Source organism: Clupea harengus, chromosome 15 (genome assembly GCF_900700415.2).
Source record: "Clupea harengus chromosome 15, Ch_v2.0.2, whole genome shotgun sequence".
NCBI classification, from domain to species: Eukaryota; Metazoa; Chordata; class Actinopteri; order Clupeiformes; family Clupeidae; genus Clupea; species Clupea harengus.
Window position 1 is genome coordinate 8,445,760 of NC_045166.1, and position 21,120 is coordinate 8,466,879.

General features: G+C 42.3%; 1 protein-coding gene across 2 annotated transcripts; it reads right to left on the bottom strand.

Annotated features, from left to right (window-relative positions):
- Nucleotides 1-821: 821 nt before the first annotated feature.
- Nucleotides 822-18,095, bottom strand: snw1 (SNW domain containing 1). Of its 2 annotated transcripts, none has more exons than XM_012815567.3 (14): nt 17,992-18,095; nt 16,923-17,076; nt 16,656-16,817; nt 15,678-15,773; nt 15,434-15,540; nt 15,096-15,200; nt 11,541-11,610; nt 11,312-11,377; nt 11,050-11,166; nt 10,320-10,461; nt 5,776-5,878; nt 5,100-5,217; nt 2,148-2,311; nt 822-1,746 (listed from the first exon to the last, which is right to left on the bottom strand). In XM_012815567.3, the coding sequence occupies exons 1-14, from the start codon at nt 18,003-18,005 to the stop codon at nt 1,554-1,556; spliced, it is 1,611 nt and encodes a 536-aa protein (XP_012671021.1). In that variant the 5' UTR covers nt 18,006-18,095; the 3' UTR covers nt 822-1,553. The 2 variants fall into 2 exon arrangements, with proteins under 2 accessions (XP_012671021.1, XP_012671020.1); XM_012815566.3 differs by having other exon boundaries at nt 5,776-5,881; nt 17,992-18,094.
- Between the last annotated feature and the right edge of the window lie 3,025 nt (nt 18,096-21,120).

Here is a 21,120-nt window from a genome sequence, read left to right on the forward strand (position 1 = left end):
AAACAAAATAAAAAAAAAGAAATCCACCTTTCAGGACTTTCAAGCTCCTTAGCACAGTGAAAAGGCAACACACCTTTTCCAATCAAAGGACAAACCGCGAGACAGGTTTGGGACATGTTCAAACGCAAAGCAGTAATTTAATTGAGACACTTCCGGGAATTCATTAAGCCAGGGCACCTGCTACAGGTGGCATTCACGACCAGAGGCGCTGTCCAGTGACTCCTAATTAGTGTAACTAGAGTACTGCAGGGACAGGATGATGACAACAATGACAACTGAACTCGGAGTCTACCTAACGATCAGTAATGATAAAATGATCAACTGTAAGAATTAGTCCTCTAGTTTCCCCATTCTGACAGCCTCCTCTTGCAATAATGTCAGCCATGCAAGTCTGCCCTTTTGAGGTACGGCAACTACTACTGAAACAGAATAAACTTACTCAGATAGTAAATTCCCAAGAAAAAGAAACAAGCCATTTTTGTGTCAACTCAAAGAGAATATTTTTTCCAGGGGTTGTCATTGGTAATGCTTTGTAATGGATAGCACAATCTACAAGGGGGTATTCCATTGTCTATGCAAATTGAACAAATGTTTATGGGAAAATGATTCAATCTGGAGAAACCGTGTAATAAACTAACAATGGATTAGTCAACCGAGGAGTTTTTCGCCTTCTTCTACAACTGAAGTGAACTGTTCATTCTTCGACAGAGCAATATGAAACTTTGGCATTATTCAAACTATTCCCTGTAATATGCAACCAGCTTTGCTTTCACTGAATGTTCCCTCATAACTGATCATAAATACTACAAACACCACAAGTGTGTAATTACACTGGTCCTTGCAGCATACCTGTTTTTATTTGTTTTTTAAACCAGAATTAAGCAAACAGTAGCTGGCTCGACACAGCACTTTGGCACAATTGTGGTTTGATCCAAGCATATTGGTTCTTGCCTCACAATGAGAGAAACCAGGATCAGTGGCTTGTATTAATTTCATCTAGTTGTAACTTCTAAAATATAGTCAGAAATAGTCCAACATAAAAAGAGGTAAGTATACTTGATACGTCATTGGTTGAGAGGACTGTGCTAACAATTGAGCTCCAACATGATCCTCAGGGTTTTACGAGATCAATGCTATACATGCGGATACTGAGAAAATATTAACTTAGTTATGGCCTTTCCATGTAAAAATTTATTGGGTCAGCTTTTCTATCAACACTTAAACAGAAGCACATGGTTATACTGACAATCCAAAAAGAAAAGAAACACATCTACTGTTCAAAACCATATTAAAATAACAGGAATGATAAGCAATATTGAGGGGGGACTGTATATGTTTCACAAACGACTAGGTGGTGTTTTTACTGAAAATACACATTATACGATTCAGCTCAGAGGTCGCGTGTGACGGCATTAGAATGTGGAGCAAATAAAGATCCACTCCGAGGTAACAACACAAGAAGTCCTTGGTAATGTCGTCGGGGATACGGTCATATTACACCCGAAATAAAGATGCTGTGGAGCTAGCGGCATGTCTCCAGACCCTGGCTGTGCTCACTCCTTCCTGCGCTTCTTCTCGTGGTCGTAGTCCTTGGAGCGGCCGCTGGCGGAGGGCCTCTTGGAGCCACCGTGCTGCTTGGCTTCCTCCAAGAACCTGTCCAGACCGAAAGGATCCTCCTCAAACTGGACAGGACCATCTCTACGAGGGCCGTGGTCGGCACCAGAGAACTCCCGGTCCGGCACAAACCTGGAGACAGAGAGAGATGGATGTGTGATGTTGGACAAGAACATCTAACAAAATGCTCCTGCAGCTTGGCTAAGCTTGGTTTTTAGGCATTCTACAGGATACAGGAGTGTGGGTCTGCACATCAACATAACAAATAGGATCGTTTGACTAAGTGGCGCTGCGCAGCACTGACTGAGCGCAATGCATGTGGGTTAAACATTTTGTTCAGCGTCCGGCGCTGTTAAAACGTCACGTCATTAATATAGGCATGTGATAATCTCATTTAATTTTTCTTAAGTGCAGGCTTAAAAAAAGGAAATAATAATAATAATAATAATAATAATAATAATTAAAAAAAAAAAAAAAAAGGGAAGGCCAAGTAATTATGCTTTGGAAGAATGAAGAGATGGGGGTCTGCAAACCTGTTGTTCTGCATGAGTGTGTCCAGGTCATCCCCATACATGTCCTTGTCTGCGTTCTTGCTGGGTCTGTAGATGTTCTGGGCCATGTCCCTGTTTCCCCTGAAGGGCTGGTCGTACACAGTGTACATCTCATCCTCCCCTCCAGCAAAGCCACTGTCCATTCCCTGGGAGACGAGAGAGAAAGAAAGAAAGAAAGAAAGAAAGAAAGAAAGGGTCAAGACAGACACACACAAAACAACAGTTGGCAATATGATCCAAAATAAATGTCACCATAATTTCACAGGCCGACTTTGGTGATAAAATTGTGTCAAAATAACAATGTTTCATGTTTAAATCATGAAAAACACAATTACAACCTAACATACAGGATCATCGCAATAAGTTCATTTTGATTGGCAAAAGGTTGTTGAATATATCTGTAAGTCTTCGATTATTTGTCCAGTGTGTATATATAAATAAATAAATAAATACAACACGAACAGTTGCAAGAAACATGGCTCACTGACATTGGACCTGAAATTTAAGCTTACACATTAGGCGTGACACCAGACACTTGTATTTGTGTCTAAGGAACCAGGAGCTCACTTGGTCTCGGTACACTAGTCGCGTTTCCACTATCGTGCCACTGCGAGGGAAGGCAATCTTTGGGCCAACCTGGGCTAATGGTCAGGACATAGCATGCCAAGCCAACACTTTAACAATCATTGGTTATGTATAGATGTGTAATTACCATATTGTGTTCATTTGAACTACCCTAAAGCGTACATAACTTAAACAGACCAGTCATATTTGTATTGCTTAAAAATGCATAATAAAAATTGCTTTATTAACATAAGCCAGCTAACAGCATAAGCATAGTTTGTCATCGTAGTTGGGCAATTGAGTCAGAACGAACACCTATTAAAATTATTACAATCGTGTTGGTTGTTCTCCCCTACTTGATCAAACTATGATCACCATGTTTAAGTATCCGATCCAAAGTTATTTGACAGCATGTAGGCTATTTGATAGTGACTAGTTATCTTGTTGTTTTGGCTCCGAACCTTTATTACCCGATAGTGTAAACAGGCTACTAAGTGCAATATCTGAGGGTGAGACATGCTTCCACCATTTTTTTTACATGACCGCAAGCCTAAGACAGACTGTACCAAGTACCGGTACCAATATGGCACCGGTTCCAATACATCCGGTACCTACCCGGACCGAAATGCAACGCAGATTTCGCTGCTTGCTTTCGGTGCCTGAGCCGATTGAAATAAATGACAGCAACAAATCATGCAGCTAAATGAACATAATTTACGTAAAATGTTGTCTTATGAACAGGAATTATTTCCGGCTGCAACATGAAACACGGAGGCTGGTTCCAAAACAGTACAAAACTAGCGATAGCTAACGAGCAGTAACGTTAGTGCCGTAGATCTGTCTGAATACTTTTTGGGGTTGCTAGGCAGATTTCGTGGGGCACATATAAAACTGCCCCATCTCCCAATGTAAACTTTGGCCTGTGTCACTCACGCTCATTGGTGATTACATAGCAACAGTCTTATGACAGCAAAGAGCAGGCAGCATTTCACCAACCAAGCACAAACAGAGCTAGCTAATCAATTTAACAGAGAAAATGCCGAAAGGTAAACAGTCAAAAGTGTGGCTGTATTTTGCACAAAAAGATTCAAACAACGCGACGTGCAGCAATGCAACAAAAAAATTGCGTGTAAAGGGGGGGAGAGAAGGCAAGAGTCCAAGGCAGATCAGCAACCGCAGACTGAAGACTAAACGGAGATGCCAGCAACCCTAAACCTAGTCTCTTAAAGGGGCAGTACAAATTCACGTACCCAGTGGGTTCAAATAACAAGATTAAGTATAAGCAAGATAGAAAAGATAGGTATAAACAAATCAGAAAAATGGTGAAATTTCATGCAAATAAATGCTAACAAAATAATACATTTTTGACTCCGAAGGCAATTATGCTCATATTTCTGCAAAAGAATTACTGAAGTTTGAAGCTGTAGTGTGTGTACAGAGTGTGTGTGTGTGTTTTGTATTTATTTAAGTATACTGTAAACTGTTGTTAACAGTTAATATATTGTTCATAGTTTGAAGTTAAAAGGTTTGAAGGTGTAGTTTGAACCCAAGTGTTTTGTATTTATTTATAGTATACCTAAAACAGTTAATATATTGTTCAATTTGAAGAAACTTTCTTTAAATGTCGTCAATCGTTGTTTTGTGCTATTTTTTTTTATTTTTTTAAGTATCGGTTCAGGCACCGTTATCGTTTTAAAAGTATCGGTTAAGCACCGGTATCGGAAAAAAAAAAAAAAAAAAAAAAAACACGATACCCATCCCTATGTACTACGCCAGTGGTTCCCAAACTACGATTGATGGCTTAAAATGAGTGAATAATATGTGCCAGAAGTGACACAAACCTTCTAAGGTGGTTGTTTGCCAGTCATCAACAGAACAGAAGACTAAAAAAAAACATTATTTGCAGGCGATTGGGAAGATGAGCAAATTAATTTGACAGGCATTTGTGTGTCTGTGTTGAATAGGGGGGCGTGGCCGGAGCGGAGTTCAGCACAGACGTGACATTTTCTCAGTGGTTTTGTTTTCTAATGAATGCTTGTTCATCGTTGCGATCCTTGTTGTGTTTATAAGAAAGAAATACAGCATTGCAGGACAAAATACAGGGGAATTTGGGCTATTTTGATGCACAACATGATGTTCCCATCTGAAAGTTGCAATTCTGTTTCAAACGGTACATTCTGCGAATTCCGTCCGTTTTCTGTTATCGCGGAAATGTTCTCCCCGCGTACCCCCTGAACCACTTTGCGTACCCCTGGGGGTACGCGTACCCCAGTTTGGGAACCGAGGTACTACGCCATTACACAGTACAGCAGTGTAATGCAAGTGACAGTGGCATTTAGAGAGGAGACATAACGGGCTGTGGGAGGTCACCTTGCTCTGGTTGAAGAGCCGCTGGTCATACTGGGCGTCACTGGAGGTGCGGGGGTTGGGCTGGCCCAGGGCGATGAGCTCACTGATGTCTCGGTCCTGGTCCCTCTGCAGTTTGGACCTGTTCGTGGACACAAAAGGGAACCGGTGTTCAAGATAGTCGGGAAGATGCCACATCAAGAACCACACTAGGGTAATGGTTCTCTTGTCTCAACACATTACCCATGTTCTGAAATAAAGTGTGTGTGTGTTTGGGGGGGGGGGGGGGGGGGGGCAAGTCCTGGTCATTTTTCGGGGGGTTATCTGACTCTTGAATTATTATTTTTTTTTTTTTAAATGGAGCTTGCCACATACATTATTAACAACTACCACTCCCACAGGGTTAAAGTGCAAGTCTGGCTGCTCTCAACTGGAAGTGACGACCTGAATGGTAAAACAGGACGGTTTTCAAATGTATATTAAAACACCCACGTCGCTCAAAACGAGTACATTTAATACGGTTCAGAGAGTAAATGTGATAAAGTCCTAGTAAAGGTCGGGGCCATGATGGGGGCACATTCTCTTTCATTTAACCCCTGGCAGATGATGTGCGCCCTGGAGGCTCTGACGGCACTGGCTGGCGAGCAGACTCAGGGGCTGAGCATGAATGATTCAGCAGCGGGTTAAAAATGCATGTTACCTCTTATCGGGCGCGGCCCGGGAGATGTTCCTGTCGTGCTGTCTCTCTTTCCTCCTGTCGTGGCGGATATCGTCACGCTCCCTGGTCTCACCGTCCTCACCACCTGCTGGGGGTCGGCAGGAAAGAAGAGGAAACGAGTGAGCGGGTGCGTGCTCACACACACACACACACACAGACCGACAACCCTGCACATTGTAGTAACACAACTCAAGATGTCACTTTCAAAGCACATCACTCATTATCCTAATTCAAATCTATGTAACAGCCCTTAGCCCATCTCTTAACCCACACTCGCACAGAGACGTTGCTGACCCCTGGTGCAACATGTGCACCAGACTCTCAAGTTTCCGCTCTGTTGTGTAAAGTCTTGCCCTCACTCACCCCTTTGTGGTCAGTGGACAAAATATCAGTTTGTTTTGCTAGAGTGTGATGTCGACGGGAGGTCGGACTGTGGTGTGACTTGGGGGGTCGGTGGCGGCTAGGGGTGGGCGATATGACCAAAATCTTCTATCACAGTATTTGTAATTTAATATCACGGTTACGGTATATATCACGGATATTTATACGTAGGGTGACCAGATTTGGGTTTTTGAAAAAGAGGACACTTCAGCGGTGGCGAAATGTGTCCACAGACATTTATTTATTGACCCTTAAGAACACTAAGGTGCAGAAACAATACTGCCTCAATAGACTATTGGCCTAAGCAATAGTGGCCAGTATCCATTGAATCTTTAAATAGTAAAATAAAAGCAAAGTGTATGTTAAAAAAAAAAAAAAAAAAAAAAAGGAAAATTCTTTCTGTGGCATTTAGTGCAGTGCTTATGTTTCAGTGGTTCTTTAATGTACTTTCAGAAGATAACTCAAGTGTTAAAACATTCTTTTCAATGTGTGTTCATATGTTAACGCAATAATGATTAGCCTCTACAGAACTTCAGGATATTTTTAACTTCTTTAACATCATTCAACATGTCGACTTTCCCACCCATAAAAAAAGGACACACGCTTGACCTGGTCTGCACTGCCGGCATTACCATCAGCAATCTAACCAGCATTGACCTCACCATCTCTGACCACCTGGCTATCACCTTGGACATTAACACCCCTACCCCCCACGTTAAGCAGAAACGCACCATAACATTCCGGAACACCAAGTCCATTAACCTCCCCTCGCTTTCCTCCGTCTTGGCCGCCAACGTCTCTGCCTCTGTTTCTATTCCTACCGTCTCCCCTACTGCCCTGGTCAACTATTATAATGATGCACTTTCCTCCTGTTTTGACATCATCGCCCCCATAAAATCAAAAGTCACATCCCTCACCCGCTCCGCCCCCTGGTACACCGACCAACTTCGCCACCTCAAACGGCATGGCCGTCAACTTGAACGTCTGGCCAAAAAAAACTGGGCTCACTGTTCACCTGGATGCCTTTAAACTCCACCAACAACAATATATAGATGCCCTCAACACCGCTCGCTCCTCTCACTACTCCTCCATCATCCAATCTGGCTCCAACAACCCCAGAACGCTTTTCTCCACCATCAACAAACTCCTCAAGCCCATAGACACCATCTCTACCTCCTTCACCACAAGCAAATGAAACTCATTTCTATCTTTTTTCAATGACAAAATCACTGCAATTCACAACCAGCTGGCTGCCTCCTCCCTCCCCACTACCTCCCCCCCCAGCCCTCAACATGACCCTCCCCTACTCCCAAGCCATTCACTCTCATCCTTCAGTTTAATCACCGAAACGGACCTTTCCTCAATAGTACACAGCATGAAAACCTCGACCTGTGCCCTTGACCCCCTCCCCTCTTCCTTAGTCAAGGCCTGCCTCCCCTCGCTCTCACCTCTCATCACCAACATTGTCAACTCCTCACTGTCCTCTGGTCTTGTACCCCCCCCACTCAAGCTCGCTGCTGTCACCCCCGCACTGAAAAAACCTGGTCTAGACCCTGACATCCCCAACAACTACCGGCCCATCTCCAATCTCCCCTACCTGTCCAAAGTCCTTGAGAGAGCTGTTGGCTCACAACTCAAGTCCTACCTCAACCTTCATAACCTCTATGAACCCTTCCAGTCCGGCTTCCGTTCCAAACACAGCACAGAAACTGCCCTACTGAAAGTCACAAACGATATACTCCTCTCTGCTGACTCTGGCTTCCTCACCATCCTCATCCTCCTTGACCTTAGCGCCGCATTTGACACCATCAACCACTCCATCCTCCTCTCACGTCTCCAGCACTTCCTTGGCATAACTGACACTGCCCTCTCCTGGTTCACCTCCTATCTCTCAGACCGACATCAATTCATTTCCATAAACAACTGTAAATCCTCCACCTCCCCAGTCACCCACGGTGTTCCCCAAGGTTCCGTGCTTGGTCCCCTCCTCTTCATCATTTACATCCTTCCCCTTGGACAAATCATCCGTCGCCACGGCCTCGACTTCCATAGCTACGCTGACGACACTCAACTCTACCTCTCATCTAAGACCATCACCTCAGCCACTCACTCCACTCTCACCATCTGCCTTGCTGATATTAAATCTTGGATGCAACAAAATTTTCTCAAACTCAACTGCAATAAATCTGAAATACTCATTATCGGCCCTAAACACCTCACCCACTCAGCCCAGACTTTCTCCCTCAACATTGACGGCTCCACCATCACCCCCTCCACCCAGGTCCGTAACCTTGGTATCATCTTAAATCCCACCCTCTCTTTCTTACCCCACGCCACCAAAACCGCCTTCTTCCACCTCAAGAACATTGCACGCCTCCGGCCCTCTCTGTCCTTCGACTCCACCCAAACTCTGATTCATGCCCTCATAACCTCCAGACTGGATTACTGTAACAGCATTCTATATGGCTCCCCAAACACTGTCCTCAATAAACTTCAATATGTCCAAAACTCTGCCGCTCGCCTGCTCACCTCCACCCGCCGTTATGAACACATCACCCCGGTCCTCCGAAACCTCCACTGGCTCCCGGTCAAACACAGGATCAACTTTAAAATACTACTCATCACCTTCAAAGCTCTCAATAACCTGGCCCCTTCCTACCTCTCTGACCTCCTCCCCCTCCACGCCCCTACCCGTTGCCTCAGGTCTGCCGGCGCAAACACTCTCAAAACCATCAGGACTAAGCGCCGGACCTGGGGCGACAGGGCCTTTTCTGCCGCTGCACCCTCCCTCTGGAACGACCTCCCTCTCCCCATCCGCCTGGCTCCCAACATAGAACTATTTAAACACTCCCTCAAAACCCACCTGTTCAATCTCGCCTTCACCTGACCATCCTGTTCAACCTCGCCTTTACCTGACCATCCCCTGCTCCCTCCCCTCCACTAATAGACTAGTTGCTACTTTTCTTTTTTATATAATGTTCTGTTTGTCTGTTTGTCCGACCCTTTTTGTTATATTTTAGTGTTGTCTTGTCATGCTTGTCCTAAAATGTCAAAGCGACTTTGGGTACATAGAAAAGCGCTATAAAAAATTGAAGTATTAATGATGAGATATTTCCTTTATATGGCCACATATTAAAATAAAAAAATTAAGAAGTTGGCCATTACACAGACATACAGTATATACATAGACGCTCCATTGACCGCCTCAGCCCGTTGCTGCGACGTGCTAACGTGATGACGAGGTGATGACTGGTCTGTAAACAGACGCAAGTAAATGATGAAGCTAAAGTTTTTCTGGATAAAAAGCACTATAGATAGCGTTTATATTTCTCAACCGATTTCACTGAGTCGTTTTTATATTCAAGGGTTTATGATCAACGTGGAGTACCAAAAAAAGTTTTGTCTCCATATTACTTAGAATCTCGTTGGTTTGGCCGTAATCGCCGTTGACATACATACATGTATATGATAATAGCTGCTAGACGCTCACTGTTCTTGTGCTCACAGCTCATTCACTTTGAAATACTGAAAAATAAATGCCTACACTAGACACTTTTCAGTCCATATTTTTTTTTATATTGAATCTTGCCCAACAGTCGAGGATTACTCAACAAGTAGGCATGACAGTCCTTGCAGGTTATGTGCTTAAAATTTTTACTGGGTATCGTATTATACGGCTCTTCAGAATGTTCAAAAAAGTTCCGTTGATTTGAATGGGCCACCCCAACGTTCGCAGGTCTGTAATTTCTTTATTTTCACTGCTGCGAAAATGTAATGACCGCTGACCATCTTTCATATCATTCCGCAAGTAGTCCGGTCATTTCACGTAACGGGAAGTAATGGGTTGCTACGCAACACCTGAAACTTTAGAGTTCTATTTTATTTCTCAGCAGAAATCACAAAACGGCTACAAAATCGTTAAAGAGGTATTTTTGGAGGAATGTTTATTGTTTTGGCGAGTTACTGTATAATAAGAGGGATGAAGTATAGTTCGGAGGTCATTATCTAAAAATAAATCGATTGGATTTCAAAATAAGAGTATACCGCGGTTGAAACGGTATGGCCAAATCTCTCCCGGTAGACACATTTCTACCGTTGCACGGTATATACCGTCATACCGCCCAGCCCTAGTGGCGGCAACATACCTTTGTCTCCGTGACTCTTGATCCCGGCCCTGCGGTCGCGAGCCATCTGGGCCAACTCGCGCAGTTTCTCCTCTTTCTTCTCCTTCTCCTTCTGAGCCATCTTCTTCTCCACTTGGGCGCGCATCTCCACTGCCTCTCGGGCCTGGAAAAGGACAAAAAATAGTTTAAGTTTAAAAAACTCAGCGTTTAAGAAAAATTCATATGATCTTTTCTGCCATCATTTAAATGGCACAGTTTTTACTTGGTGAAATAGCACCCACTTGATGGTTGTTAAATAGACAGTGAATTTGGTGTAGGAATACCTGAACACTTAATTCAAAAGCTAGTATTTGGTCTCAGACAGTAATTCTCAGGGTAAAGATTCCTGCACTGTCACTGCATTTCTGAGTAATATCCTTTGGACACCTATTCTAATCCATGTACCGTGATTATTTGGTCACATCTTGCATTACAGTACATTTGACAATAACTACATCCTAATATACAATATAGCACAATCGGGTAACAATGGTTAATAGAATGTTAATGCATTTTATTAACATACAATAGGGTTAGCATTTGGGCTAGGCTACAAGTGCAGGGGGGTTAATGCACACAGATATTCAGTGTGTTACGGCACTTACTAGTGTAATTAATAGTGTGGTAATGTCACTGTAATACACAGTGCTGTCGATTCTTTTCCAAAACAAAAACAAAAATGTTCCATATATAAAACCAATGCTTTGCTTACTTTTCTGTCTGCTATGTACAAGGCCTCAGCCAGCTTGGCAAAGTTCTCATTGATATGAACCGTCTGCAGGCCTCTTCCATCTGCAGCCAAGCGCTTGTCCAGTGGGATTGTGTAACCCTGAGTGATAGAGGAACATTTGATGGCGGCGTTAACCTCAGCAGTCAATAGAACACATCCGTCGCCTTCTAAATGATTAATGAAGCCTCATATTCTGGGAGTGAGAGGCTAGGCTAGACTAGAGAGAGAACACGCTCTGACAAACCTTTGCGTTTTTCCAGTTGGAGATGCATGGAGGAATCTTCCATTCCTGCTGTTCTTTCACAGTCATCTGGAGAGAGAGAAAGAAATGGAGAAAGAGTGAGCGATTGAGTGCAAATGGGTATTGTGCACCAAGCCATTGTCTCCATTAAGAAGCTATGTCTAGCTTCCCCCGTGGGTTTCCCCATATGAAACATGTGAATAGGCTGGCTGGGTGAACACCTCTGCCTTACCTTTCTGCTGGGGGAGTGCATGACGGGAGCAGGAGGAGATGGGGGTCCGCGAGGAATCTTCTTGTTGATCCTGCAGAGAGAACGCTTAACCATTAACCACTTAAGCTGCTACACAGAGAAATGCTTCCCCATTTCGTGCAAACACCAATGGTAAAACCCAGCAAGGGTTCGCACAGAATTTTAAAATTTAAAGACAAAGGGCAAGACCTACTCAAAGACAAAAGTACATTACTCGAAAACAGCTCACGGTCCACCTGGCATAATCACATCGCTTCACTACAAGGTAGCCCTATGAACCTTCATGGCCTATGCTGTCCTAAAAGCTGAGGCACGCCTGCATAACGTTCTCCATCTGTTTTTCAGAATACCAAACACATTCTATACACCTGAAACATGTTGTTTGTCCTACATTACAAAGGAGAAAAACAGGGTTCTTGCACCATTTCAAAAGTAAAATGTAATGCTTTTTAAGACTTTAAGACCTCAACAAATATAATTTAAGACCCAAAAATGTCACAATTTCTTTGGAATACTCAATTCAGGGGTGCAAACTCATCAGGGTTGAAAAAGGTGACAACGATGCGAACCCCCTAGGAGGGTCCGGGGCATGCTCCCCGGGGAATATATTTTATATACAAGAACATTTTGCACATTTTCAAGTTGATTGCATCAATCTGGTGCACTTTGACAACAAAATTATGAGGCTAGATCTATGAAGAACTTTGTGCTGTTGTAAACTATTTTGTGCTCTGGTAACAGTTTAATCATAAACATTCATGTGTTGAATGTTGCACGGGCACAGGCCAACCTAACCTGCCTCTAGTTGAGCCACAGTAATGGCATCCTCCTCCTAAAATTCTCTCATTCTGAAAACAAACTGAAGTAGGAGAGTGGTAAATTTGTTCAGTTGCAGTGAAGCGCCCAGCAGTAGAAAACGGGTCAGTGTTTCAGATTACAGATTACATAGGGACGTGTGGTCAGGGGAGGCAGAGCCTCATAAAAAGTAAAAAAACTAAATAAATATTAATATGTATCTACTGATCTGTGCTTTAAATAAAATGTTTGTATGATTCCGATCATTTTTATAATCAAAATTGCTGAATTTGACCATGTCCAGTTCAAACAGAGGCGACTCACGAGGTGAGGCAGCAACGAGCTGCGCCTCATCCCAGATTGTGCAATCCCTCACACACTGGGTTGAGCACATGCCTTTTGCTTTCTCATTGTTTGTCATCACTGAAATATTTGTAGACACTGGTTATTATTATATGTCGTTTGTATCCATAGAATAGGTAATGTAATGTATTTTACGTATGTGAAGAAGCTATTTAGTCTTGCTGATCTGTCATAAAACCACAGTGAAAAAGCACTGCCTCAATGAAGGGGGCATGCGAGCCTGGAAAATGGTCTTCCAATCCAGTGAAGTGATAAATACATAATGGGAGACCAATGCCAGAGCTAAAAGGTTTGCTTTAAACGACAGGAAAGAAGATAACTTTAGCAGCTAAACTCCGGACCAAAATCGCCTGACGGCCATGTCTTTTATGTAAATGTACATTTTTCGGCGTTTTCACACTTAGATTTGTCAAAAGTTACCGAGAAAAAGACACTGTACTATCCGATAACACCGTTATTGTAACTAGCAAAAATGGTTGATGTGATTTGCGAGGCGTCTGTCAGCCAACTGTCTGACTTTAGCACGTTAGCCTACGTTAGATAGCATAACGTTATTGCAGTGTACCAACGTTACACGTTACCGTAACTGCCATCTTAAAAAGGCCGCTCGAAATCAACGCTTTCACCCGAAAGACATGTCTTGTAATACAGGGGTCCCCAACCTTTTTTGCACCACGGACCGGTTTAATGTAGGCATTATTTTCACGGACTGGCAGATAAATACAGCAAAAATAAAATAACGCGACCGGCGTAAAAACGAATGTTAAGTGCATGAAAAATACAACTCACCATTGTACTGACTTGTACTTTATCCTATAAAGCAGTGGTTCTCAAAGTGGGGGGCGCGATGTCACAGACGGAGAAAAAAAAAACGTCGAGGACCTATGACTGTTTAGTGAAAGCTCCCTCTGTGGCGAAATGCAAAGGGCTGGACTGACACAAACAAATCAAATACACAGTTTCATTTCTGATCCATCAATAAAACGGAGAGTTATCATTTGAACGCAAGTTGCACCTATGCTTCCGTGTATAAAAGTAACTGCAGGGACAATTCTGGCATTCATGAAAGTTCTCTCATCTGGGATTCGTTTTTAACTTGGACCAGAATTTAAGAACGCTAAATAGCAGTGGTGAATCAGCCAGATTGTTTTTAAGGGCTTAATTTGTGAGAAACCGTTAGTGATTGCGTTCACGTCAATTCTACAAACATCCTCCGATTTAAATAATTATAAAAATAAAAAATATGAGAATATTTTAATCATTAACAATTACGTTTCACATTTAAATGTATGCTTCTAAGAGGCATCGTAATGTTCTAAAAAAGCACTACACGAACACTGCAAATATAAGTGAATAAATAAATAAGCATTATGGACACATTCTGCAACAGTAGCCTACCTCCACCTCTGCACTGGTGAAGTTAGGTCTGCGTTTAATCCACTGGTGCTTGCTTTCTGCTTTGACATGATTTTGATCAGTCTGAAGTTGATTTTGCGTTGCTGTGGAGTCTGTGGATTGTGCACACGTCTCTTCAGTTGCATGCCTATAAGAACGTTTGTTTCTTACTCATTTTCGCTAGTTTGCGTGCTTATTTTTTGAGTAACATATCTCGTGACCGAGAAAAGGGTCTTGACGTGTCAAGAGGCACAGGCGAATGTTACATCGGGGAAAATCCGGTTGTTTTTCTAAATAAAACACCTTTCGGACTCTAATAATTAATACAACGGAAATTATATAAATTATTTATTCTTTCTTTGCGGCCCGGTAGGAAATGCCTCACGGACCGGTACCGGGCCGCGGCCCGGTGGTTGGGGACCCCTGTTGTAATACACCTGTCAATTACGGCATTGAGGCAGCTACCTTCCATTTCGAACAGACCAGAAGACTCAAAATAAAAAGCGTGTCATGGTGACATGGGTTGGCCAAACAAACAAGCTTGAAAGAAATATTCATGACAGCTTGCGTTCACAGATTACTTGGAGATACCCAAGTGTGTGTGTGTGTGTGTCGAACCTCACATCGACCACCGCGTAATGGCGACACGCAGCCTGACGTCAGCGTCTGTAGCCGACGTACCGTAAACAGCTATTAAATTGCGGAGACTCATTTCACACAATACTAAATGAATCAACTATTAGATGTTTTACGATGCGCCACTGTGCTTTCTCATCGTCATTAAGTGCACCGGCAAAAAAATTAATACCTACAGCAACTTTACGTGAAATTTAAGACAATTTAAGACCTTAATTACCCGAATTTTAATTTAAGACATTTTAAGGACCCGCGGGAACCCTGAAAAAGTGAAAATGGTTGGAAGAGTTCTTTTAGTGCACAGAGGTCCAGGAAGAGAACTCTTTCAGGAACTCAAGCAATACTTACTTGAAGCGTGGGGGCTCCATGGGATCCTTCTGCATCTCCACCATGCGAATGACTCGCTGCTTGGCTCCGGAGTTGAACGCCACTCCCTGCTGTGAAGGTGTGTACCTGAACCAAAACACAACAGCAGAGACGTATCAGGATTGCAAAAGAGTATCTGATCACCACTAGGATTACTACACATGTCCTTATACAAACAGAACACTCGGCAGTCAGAGCTAAGATGGACCACTTCTGACGGTGCCCTGTTTAAATTCAAGTACCATTCAATGCATTTCAGGTTCCCTAAAGGGATATATATGATGATATGGGGATCTATGAGAGATTCCACTATGGTGTACCTAATATACTGAGCTGGGGCCTGTTTATCTGCGGCACGAACAGGCATAGCAGCGGCGATCTTCTGCGAGACTTGCTTGTCCAGAGCAGCGCGCGTCTTGTCCGTGAGCTACAGAAGAGGATGGCAAAGAGCAAAAACCGAACATAAGCTAGTGGTTCCCAAGTAAAAGTAATTGAGTAATTGGACATTGTCTTTACAAAAGGAGTCTGTGGGAGATGAACGCCATCTCAAAACTTGAAGCTCACCTCCTTCACAGCCTCCTCATCAGGCCTCTGCAGCTCTGGGGCCTCGTCGTTTAGGACTTCCTTAGGAAGTAGGTCTGTGTATTTGCTGAAGATCACCTATAATCAAATTTAAACAAGAAGAGAAATGTTTACAAATACTAAATGCATAATTCTTCACAACATATATACATGTATATATACACTAGTGCTGTCAGTTTAACGCGTTATTAACGGCGTTAACGCAAACCCATTTTAACGCCGTTAATTTTTTTATCGCGAGATTAACGCGATTTTTTTTTTATTATTATTTTTTTTTTTAGATTAACATTCTTTTTGGCCTCGCAGACTGTGTAGTAGGCTAACGTTGCGGTTTGAGTGAATGGTGAGCGCGATACGGCGAAATGGATGATAAAAAGCTTCTGAATGGAAAGTTTACTTTTAAAAGTTGTGTTGTGCAAAAGAAGCGAGCTTCACTGTTGTCTGAAAATGTCAACAGGCAGCTGGCTGAAAGCAAAGAAGTAGGAGGCTTACCTTTTATTGGTAACCTAACTGTTACAGTTCACTGTTTCTGAGATAAGAGGCCTGACTGCTATGTTCCCAGCAAACTTGGAAAAAATAAAATATTAAGCCATGGTTTAATTGCACTATAGGCTGAGTCCTTGTTTACCTGAAATGTGCACTTTATAATTTTATTTTGTACCGCCCTGTTTGGCAATGTTGGTTTTCAATAAAAAAAACATTTGCATAAAGCAAGCCAATCCACTTTTCAATGTTGATAAGGGCATTAAAATAAAAATAAAATGATGGAAAAAATAAATAAACGAAGGGACATTTAGAATAGATAAAAAAATTGCGATTAATCGCGATTAATTTTGAGTTAACTATGACATAAATGCGATTAATCGCGATTAAATATTTTAATCGTTTGACAGCACTAATATACACACATCATAAATGGCTAGATCATTTAACCACTGAGGACTGTGACGGTGGTAGTACCTTCTCTTTGCCCTGGCCCTGCCTGGCAATGGCATCATACTTGATTTTGCCCTCAGCATCCACCTGCAATGCCAGGGCATTGGAGGTTTTCTTCTTTCTGCCCATTTCCAGCGGGTACTGGGCCACATGGACTTCTGGGAAAGCACCTCCATCTCCAAATTCCTGCAACACAATTAACCAGACACATGTTACAAACCACACTGCATATGAACACTTCAATCACACACACAAATCGCTGTGCAATTTCATAAGATTCATGTCTGTCACCTCCATTGTGCGGGGGACCCATGCTTTTCTGAAGCCATAGGCGGGTGGTTCTCTACGCGAAGACACAAGCGCTGTGGAATGAGACCTCTGGGTGCGAACCCGCTCCTCCGCCTCCAGCTGGTCCTGGGACAGCTGCGTAGGCGCTGGTAGAAAGCTAAAGAGAGAAACGAATCAGTTTTAACTTGAGTCATTTCTAAGCAAGATGCACGTTTTACCAACACAAATAACACTCGCCCCCACTCACATGCAACGTATACATATCCTAGCAAACGCTAACTAGCAATACACTACTGTTAGCAACACCTACTGTTAAATGCAGCTGAATGCATCTTATTTTACATACTAAATAATCGCAACAGTTTATCTTAATAATAGTTCATTGACCGTGAGATGACTGACACTATCACTTAACTTCACAGCAGCATTTTGTCTAATTTAGCGACCTAACGGTGTGTGAATGTAGTCAGTAACTGGACATTTTGTCAGTTGTATCTTTATTCCTGTTACCAAGTGGTCTACTTGTAATGATAATAATACATTCCAGTATAGTAGTACAATAGAACATTAGGCCAGATCCTGCTAACAGTTACAGATTAACAATTAAGCCACCACAACTGAAAAGACAAACGTTAGCCTTCGATGTTAGCTAATAACGTTAGCTGTTACACAACTACCAAAACACGCAGGTGTGTCGTCAACTATGACTTACATTAGCTCGAACACCAACTAAATGTTTAACACAGTTCGACCACATGTAAAAGTATCAAAATAATATGTCAGATACTGCCGTGATACCGTCCTTTTAAAAGCCCAGAAAACACGTTAGCTAATCCTGGAAACTAGTTAGCTTTGTAGCATTGCCTATCTAGCTAACGTTAGCATGCTATCACAATGGCTCCACCGACAGGCCCACGTAGAACTGATACCTCCAATATCAGGTCAGAAAAATACCTATCATGTCCATTTCTGTTATATGTAAATGTTAAATCTATAATAAAAAGAAAAATATTCAACAATGGTTCGGTAGTATGATTCAAAAAATGAATCAAGGCCTGTAATCAAGACTCACCTCGTTAGCGACATACTTCTCCCTTTCCTGATGGAATATGACGTCACAAGGTCTCGCGATATATGAATATTTGTGACATCGTGGCCAGATACTTTTTTCAAGGTTTTGTAGTTATAGTTAAGGTATTTTCAAAGTTTTTTTTTTTTTTGGAATGGCAGTCAACATATTCAAGAAAGCAGTGTTTAGTAAACACTGTTTACCCAAACTGGCTAGGGCAAAATAGCTTCCTAGAATCCCTCTGTATGCCATTGAAATGGTGATGGAGCATAGGAAAGGATGTAAAACCCCGAGAGACTGAGGAAGTCCAGTGCTGAACATTTCCCCTAGAACAGGGGTGCCCAACCTTTTTTGAACCAAGATCTACTTTTAAAGTTGATAGTGTATCGAGATCTACCAAGCCATATCGAAAGCCGTAGCGTAGCCACACTTTATTGTGCAACTATATAGGACACTGTTTTCTGACACATAGATACAGTTTTAACAATAATAATACATGTATTGAAGTAAATGTGAATGTGCGTGGTGCAAAGAATAAGCACAAGTAGGCCCATACAGGACTGGCCCATAACAACACAACAGACAAACAACCCAAATAATACAATGCCTAATTCAAGTTGGAAAAGTGGTATTTCTCTACCTTAGTGGGATTTCTGGCACTGAGAGGAGGAAGCTAGTCTTTCATAGAATGGACAGTAGGAGCTGAGTGCCAGCCGTAAGCTGACCGCAAGGTGGTCATCAGTCATGGTGGATCTGTATTTTGACTTGATGATTTTAATATGTGAAAAGGCAGACTCACAAATATGTTGATTCAAAAAGTGCAGTCAAATTCCCTGCAGTTTGTCTGAGGTTGGGGTACTTCTCTTTCTGCATTATATTCCAGAATTCTCATTCTCAATAGCACAGCTATCCAGGTTGAAGAGTGATGCCACGTTATACAATCCACATCTATATTTTCCCCAAATGGAAAACAGAGATAACTAACAACAGGCTCAATGGATGCAAAGTCAGTAAAGCTCCTGTCAAATTCTGACAAGATGCTCTGCACTTGCTCATCATAACGTGCACTCTCAAGCTCCGCACAGTTTTTGCCCTGACGCTTAAGTTCTGTGTCCATGTGTGGAAAGTTCCGCAGATCACACTGTTGAAACCGGATGATAGCAGGTGTAACTTGCTTTTAAACGTGTTCACGGAGCTGATCATGTTCATGACGTGTTTCTCCTTACCCTGCAGCTCTAGATTCAAGTTATTGAGCTTGTCAGTCAGATCGGTAAGAAAGGCTAAATCCAAGAATGATTTAGCTGGGAAGTTTGTATCGTAGCTCTTGTGGACCGTCTTGAAATGCTGCTCCAAATTCCCTTTCTTTGGTAAAGCCACGTTTGCATTGCAGATAAGACAGATGGACTTTGCATTCGAATACACGAAAAAATAATCTTCCTCCCACTCTGAATGAAAATTATAAGTTTTAGTTTGTTTTAGCTTCTGCCATGGTAGTAGCCTATCCACTTACTCTAGTCTAGGTTATCGTGCCCTTTCGAGTCCTTAGTTACAACCTAGCAACCATACCCTGCATGCGTAGATAGAAAGAGGCGCGTGAGATTTTTTTTCATTATGCCTGATATAGCCTACTATTGTAGGCTACAAATCTACACTGCTTCACGCGATCGGCAATTCTTTGTGCCTATTTAAGATGTTTTAAGTTGGAAGTTTTATTGTATTTTACACAACAGTAGGATTAGACTACAGACAATACACGAGTGACACAATATTTCTCACGATCGACTGCAACTCAGCCCGCGATCGACTGGTAGACCGCGATCGACTGGTTGGGCACCCCTGTAGGAAAAGCTATTTAAAAAAAAAAGAAGCAGAAATCTAAATCTCACACCCCCGATCATCATCATAATAATAGTTTTTTGGAGTAGTTTATTATTTTTACACTTTTTATTACCATTGTACCAAATCATTAGCCTGGGTACCAGACTAACTTAGCCCCGCCCACAACATTTGAGGTCTGGAAGTTCGGTCTGGCATTGCTCCGTTGGGGAGAAAATATGCCCGACCAAAAACTTTACCAAACCAATCAAATTGTCAGGGCGGGCTTTATACGATGATGGACAGATGATCAACCGTTAAGTAATCAACCATGTCACCAAAGAGCGCTTGGGTTGAATTCGTTTTCAATAAACATGGCTGCCGCTGGAGAGCTGAGATGTAGATGTGTAGATAGAGATGTTTTAGAAGACATCGACAGCTCATTCATTTTGAAAGAGGAACAGAGAAACGCGATCAAGGCATTTGTCGATGGAAAATATGTTTTCGCCGTCCTTCCTACAGGATTCAGTAAAAGTTTAATTTATCAGCTGGCCCCGATGACGACTACGTTGCTCTGATTGGTTGTAGGTCTATCCAATTGAGCGAAGAGGCATTTTTTCCCTGGTTCGGTTGAAACACGCCCCATAATCACAGCCCAATGGAGCAGTATCAGACTCACATTCTGACTATGAGTATGACATCGTCAGGCTACCAAATCATTTGAACACTCAACAAAAGGACAATTATTATGAACACTTAATATAAATACCTATACCTACATAGCCTAGAGAGAGATGATTACAGAAGAGAGATGTGTGTGTGTGTGTGTGTGTGTGAAAGAGAGAGAGAGAGATTCCAATGTGTACCTGTCAAAAAGTCATTAGCTAAAATTGTGGAGAAAAGGCTTGTAATTGTGTTTCCATTCACCCAAACAATCGCTTCTGTCGCTTCTTGTTCCTTGCTCTGTCATTCACCCATCAATTGTGATTTTTTTTCTCAACAGTCTGTCAATCATTGTCAATCAAAAGTGTTGCTGCTTACTGTGAGGAGAGTAATTAGTGTTGCCAGTCAAAATATGTTCTTACAGAGAGAGACATTATCCTTTGTTACTTGAATTAGCAATGACAATGACATTGCCCACCCTAGTAGGTTTCTCACAATAGTTGGTGCTGCCCAACAAAAAAAGATGTCACTCAAATTCAAATGTAATTGCACCGAGACAACTCACAGAGATTTCTCAGTTTCTCTTGTGAGTTTATTTTGCACGCTTACAATTTTATCAGCTAATACTTCACAGTCCTTCCACCTTTACTGTTC

What these genes read in the sequence shown, in the direction of transcription:
- snw1 (XM_012815566.3), bottom strand. An exon ending in GGGTCCCCCGCACAATGGAG is followed by an intron (nt 16,818 to 16,922) that starts GTGACAGACATG and finishes ATTGTGTTGCAG; the next exon opens with GAATTTGGAGATGGAGGTGC. An exon ending in GCCCCAGCTCAGTATATTAG is followed by an intron (nt 15,201 to 15,433) that starts GTACACCATAGT and finishes GTTTTGGTTCAG; the next exon opens with GTACACACCTTCACAGCAGG.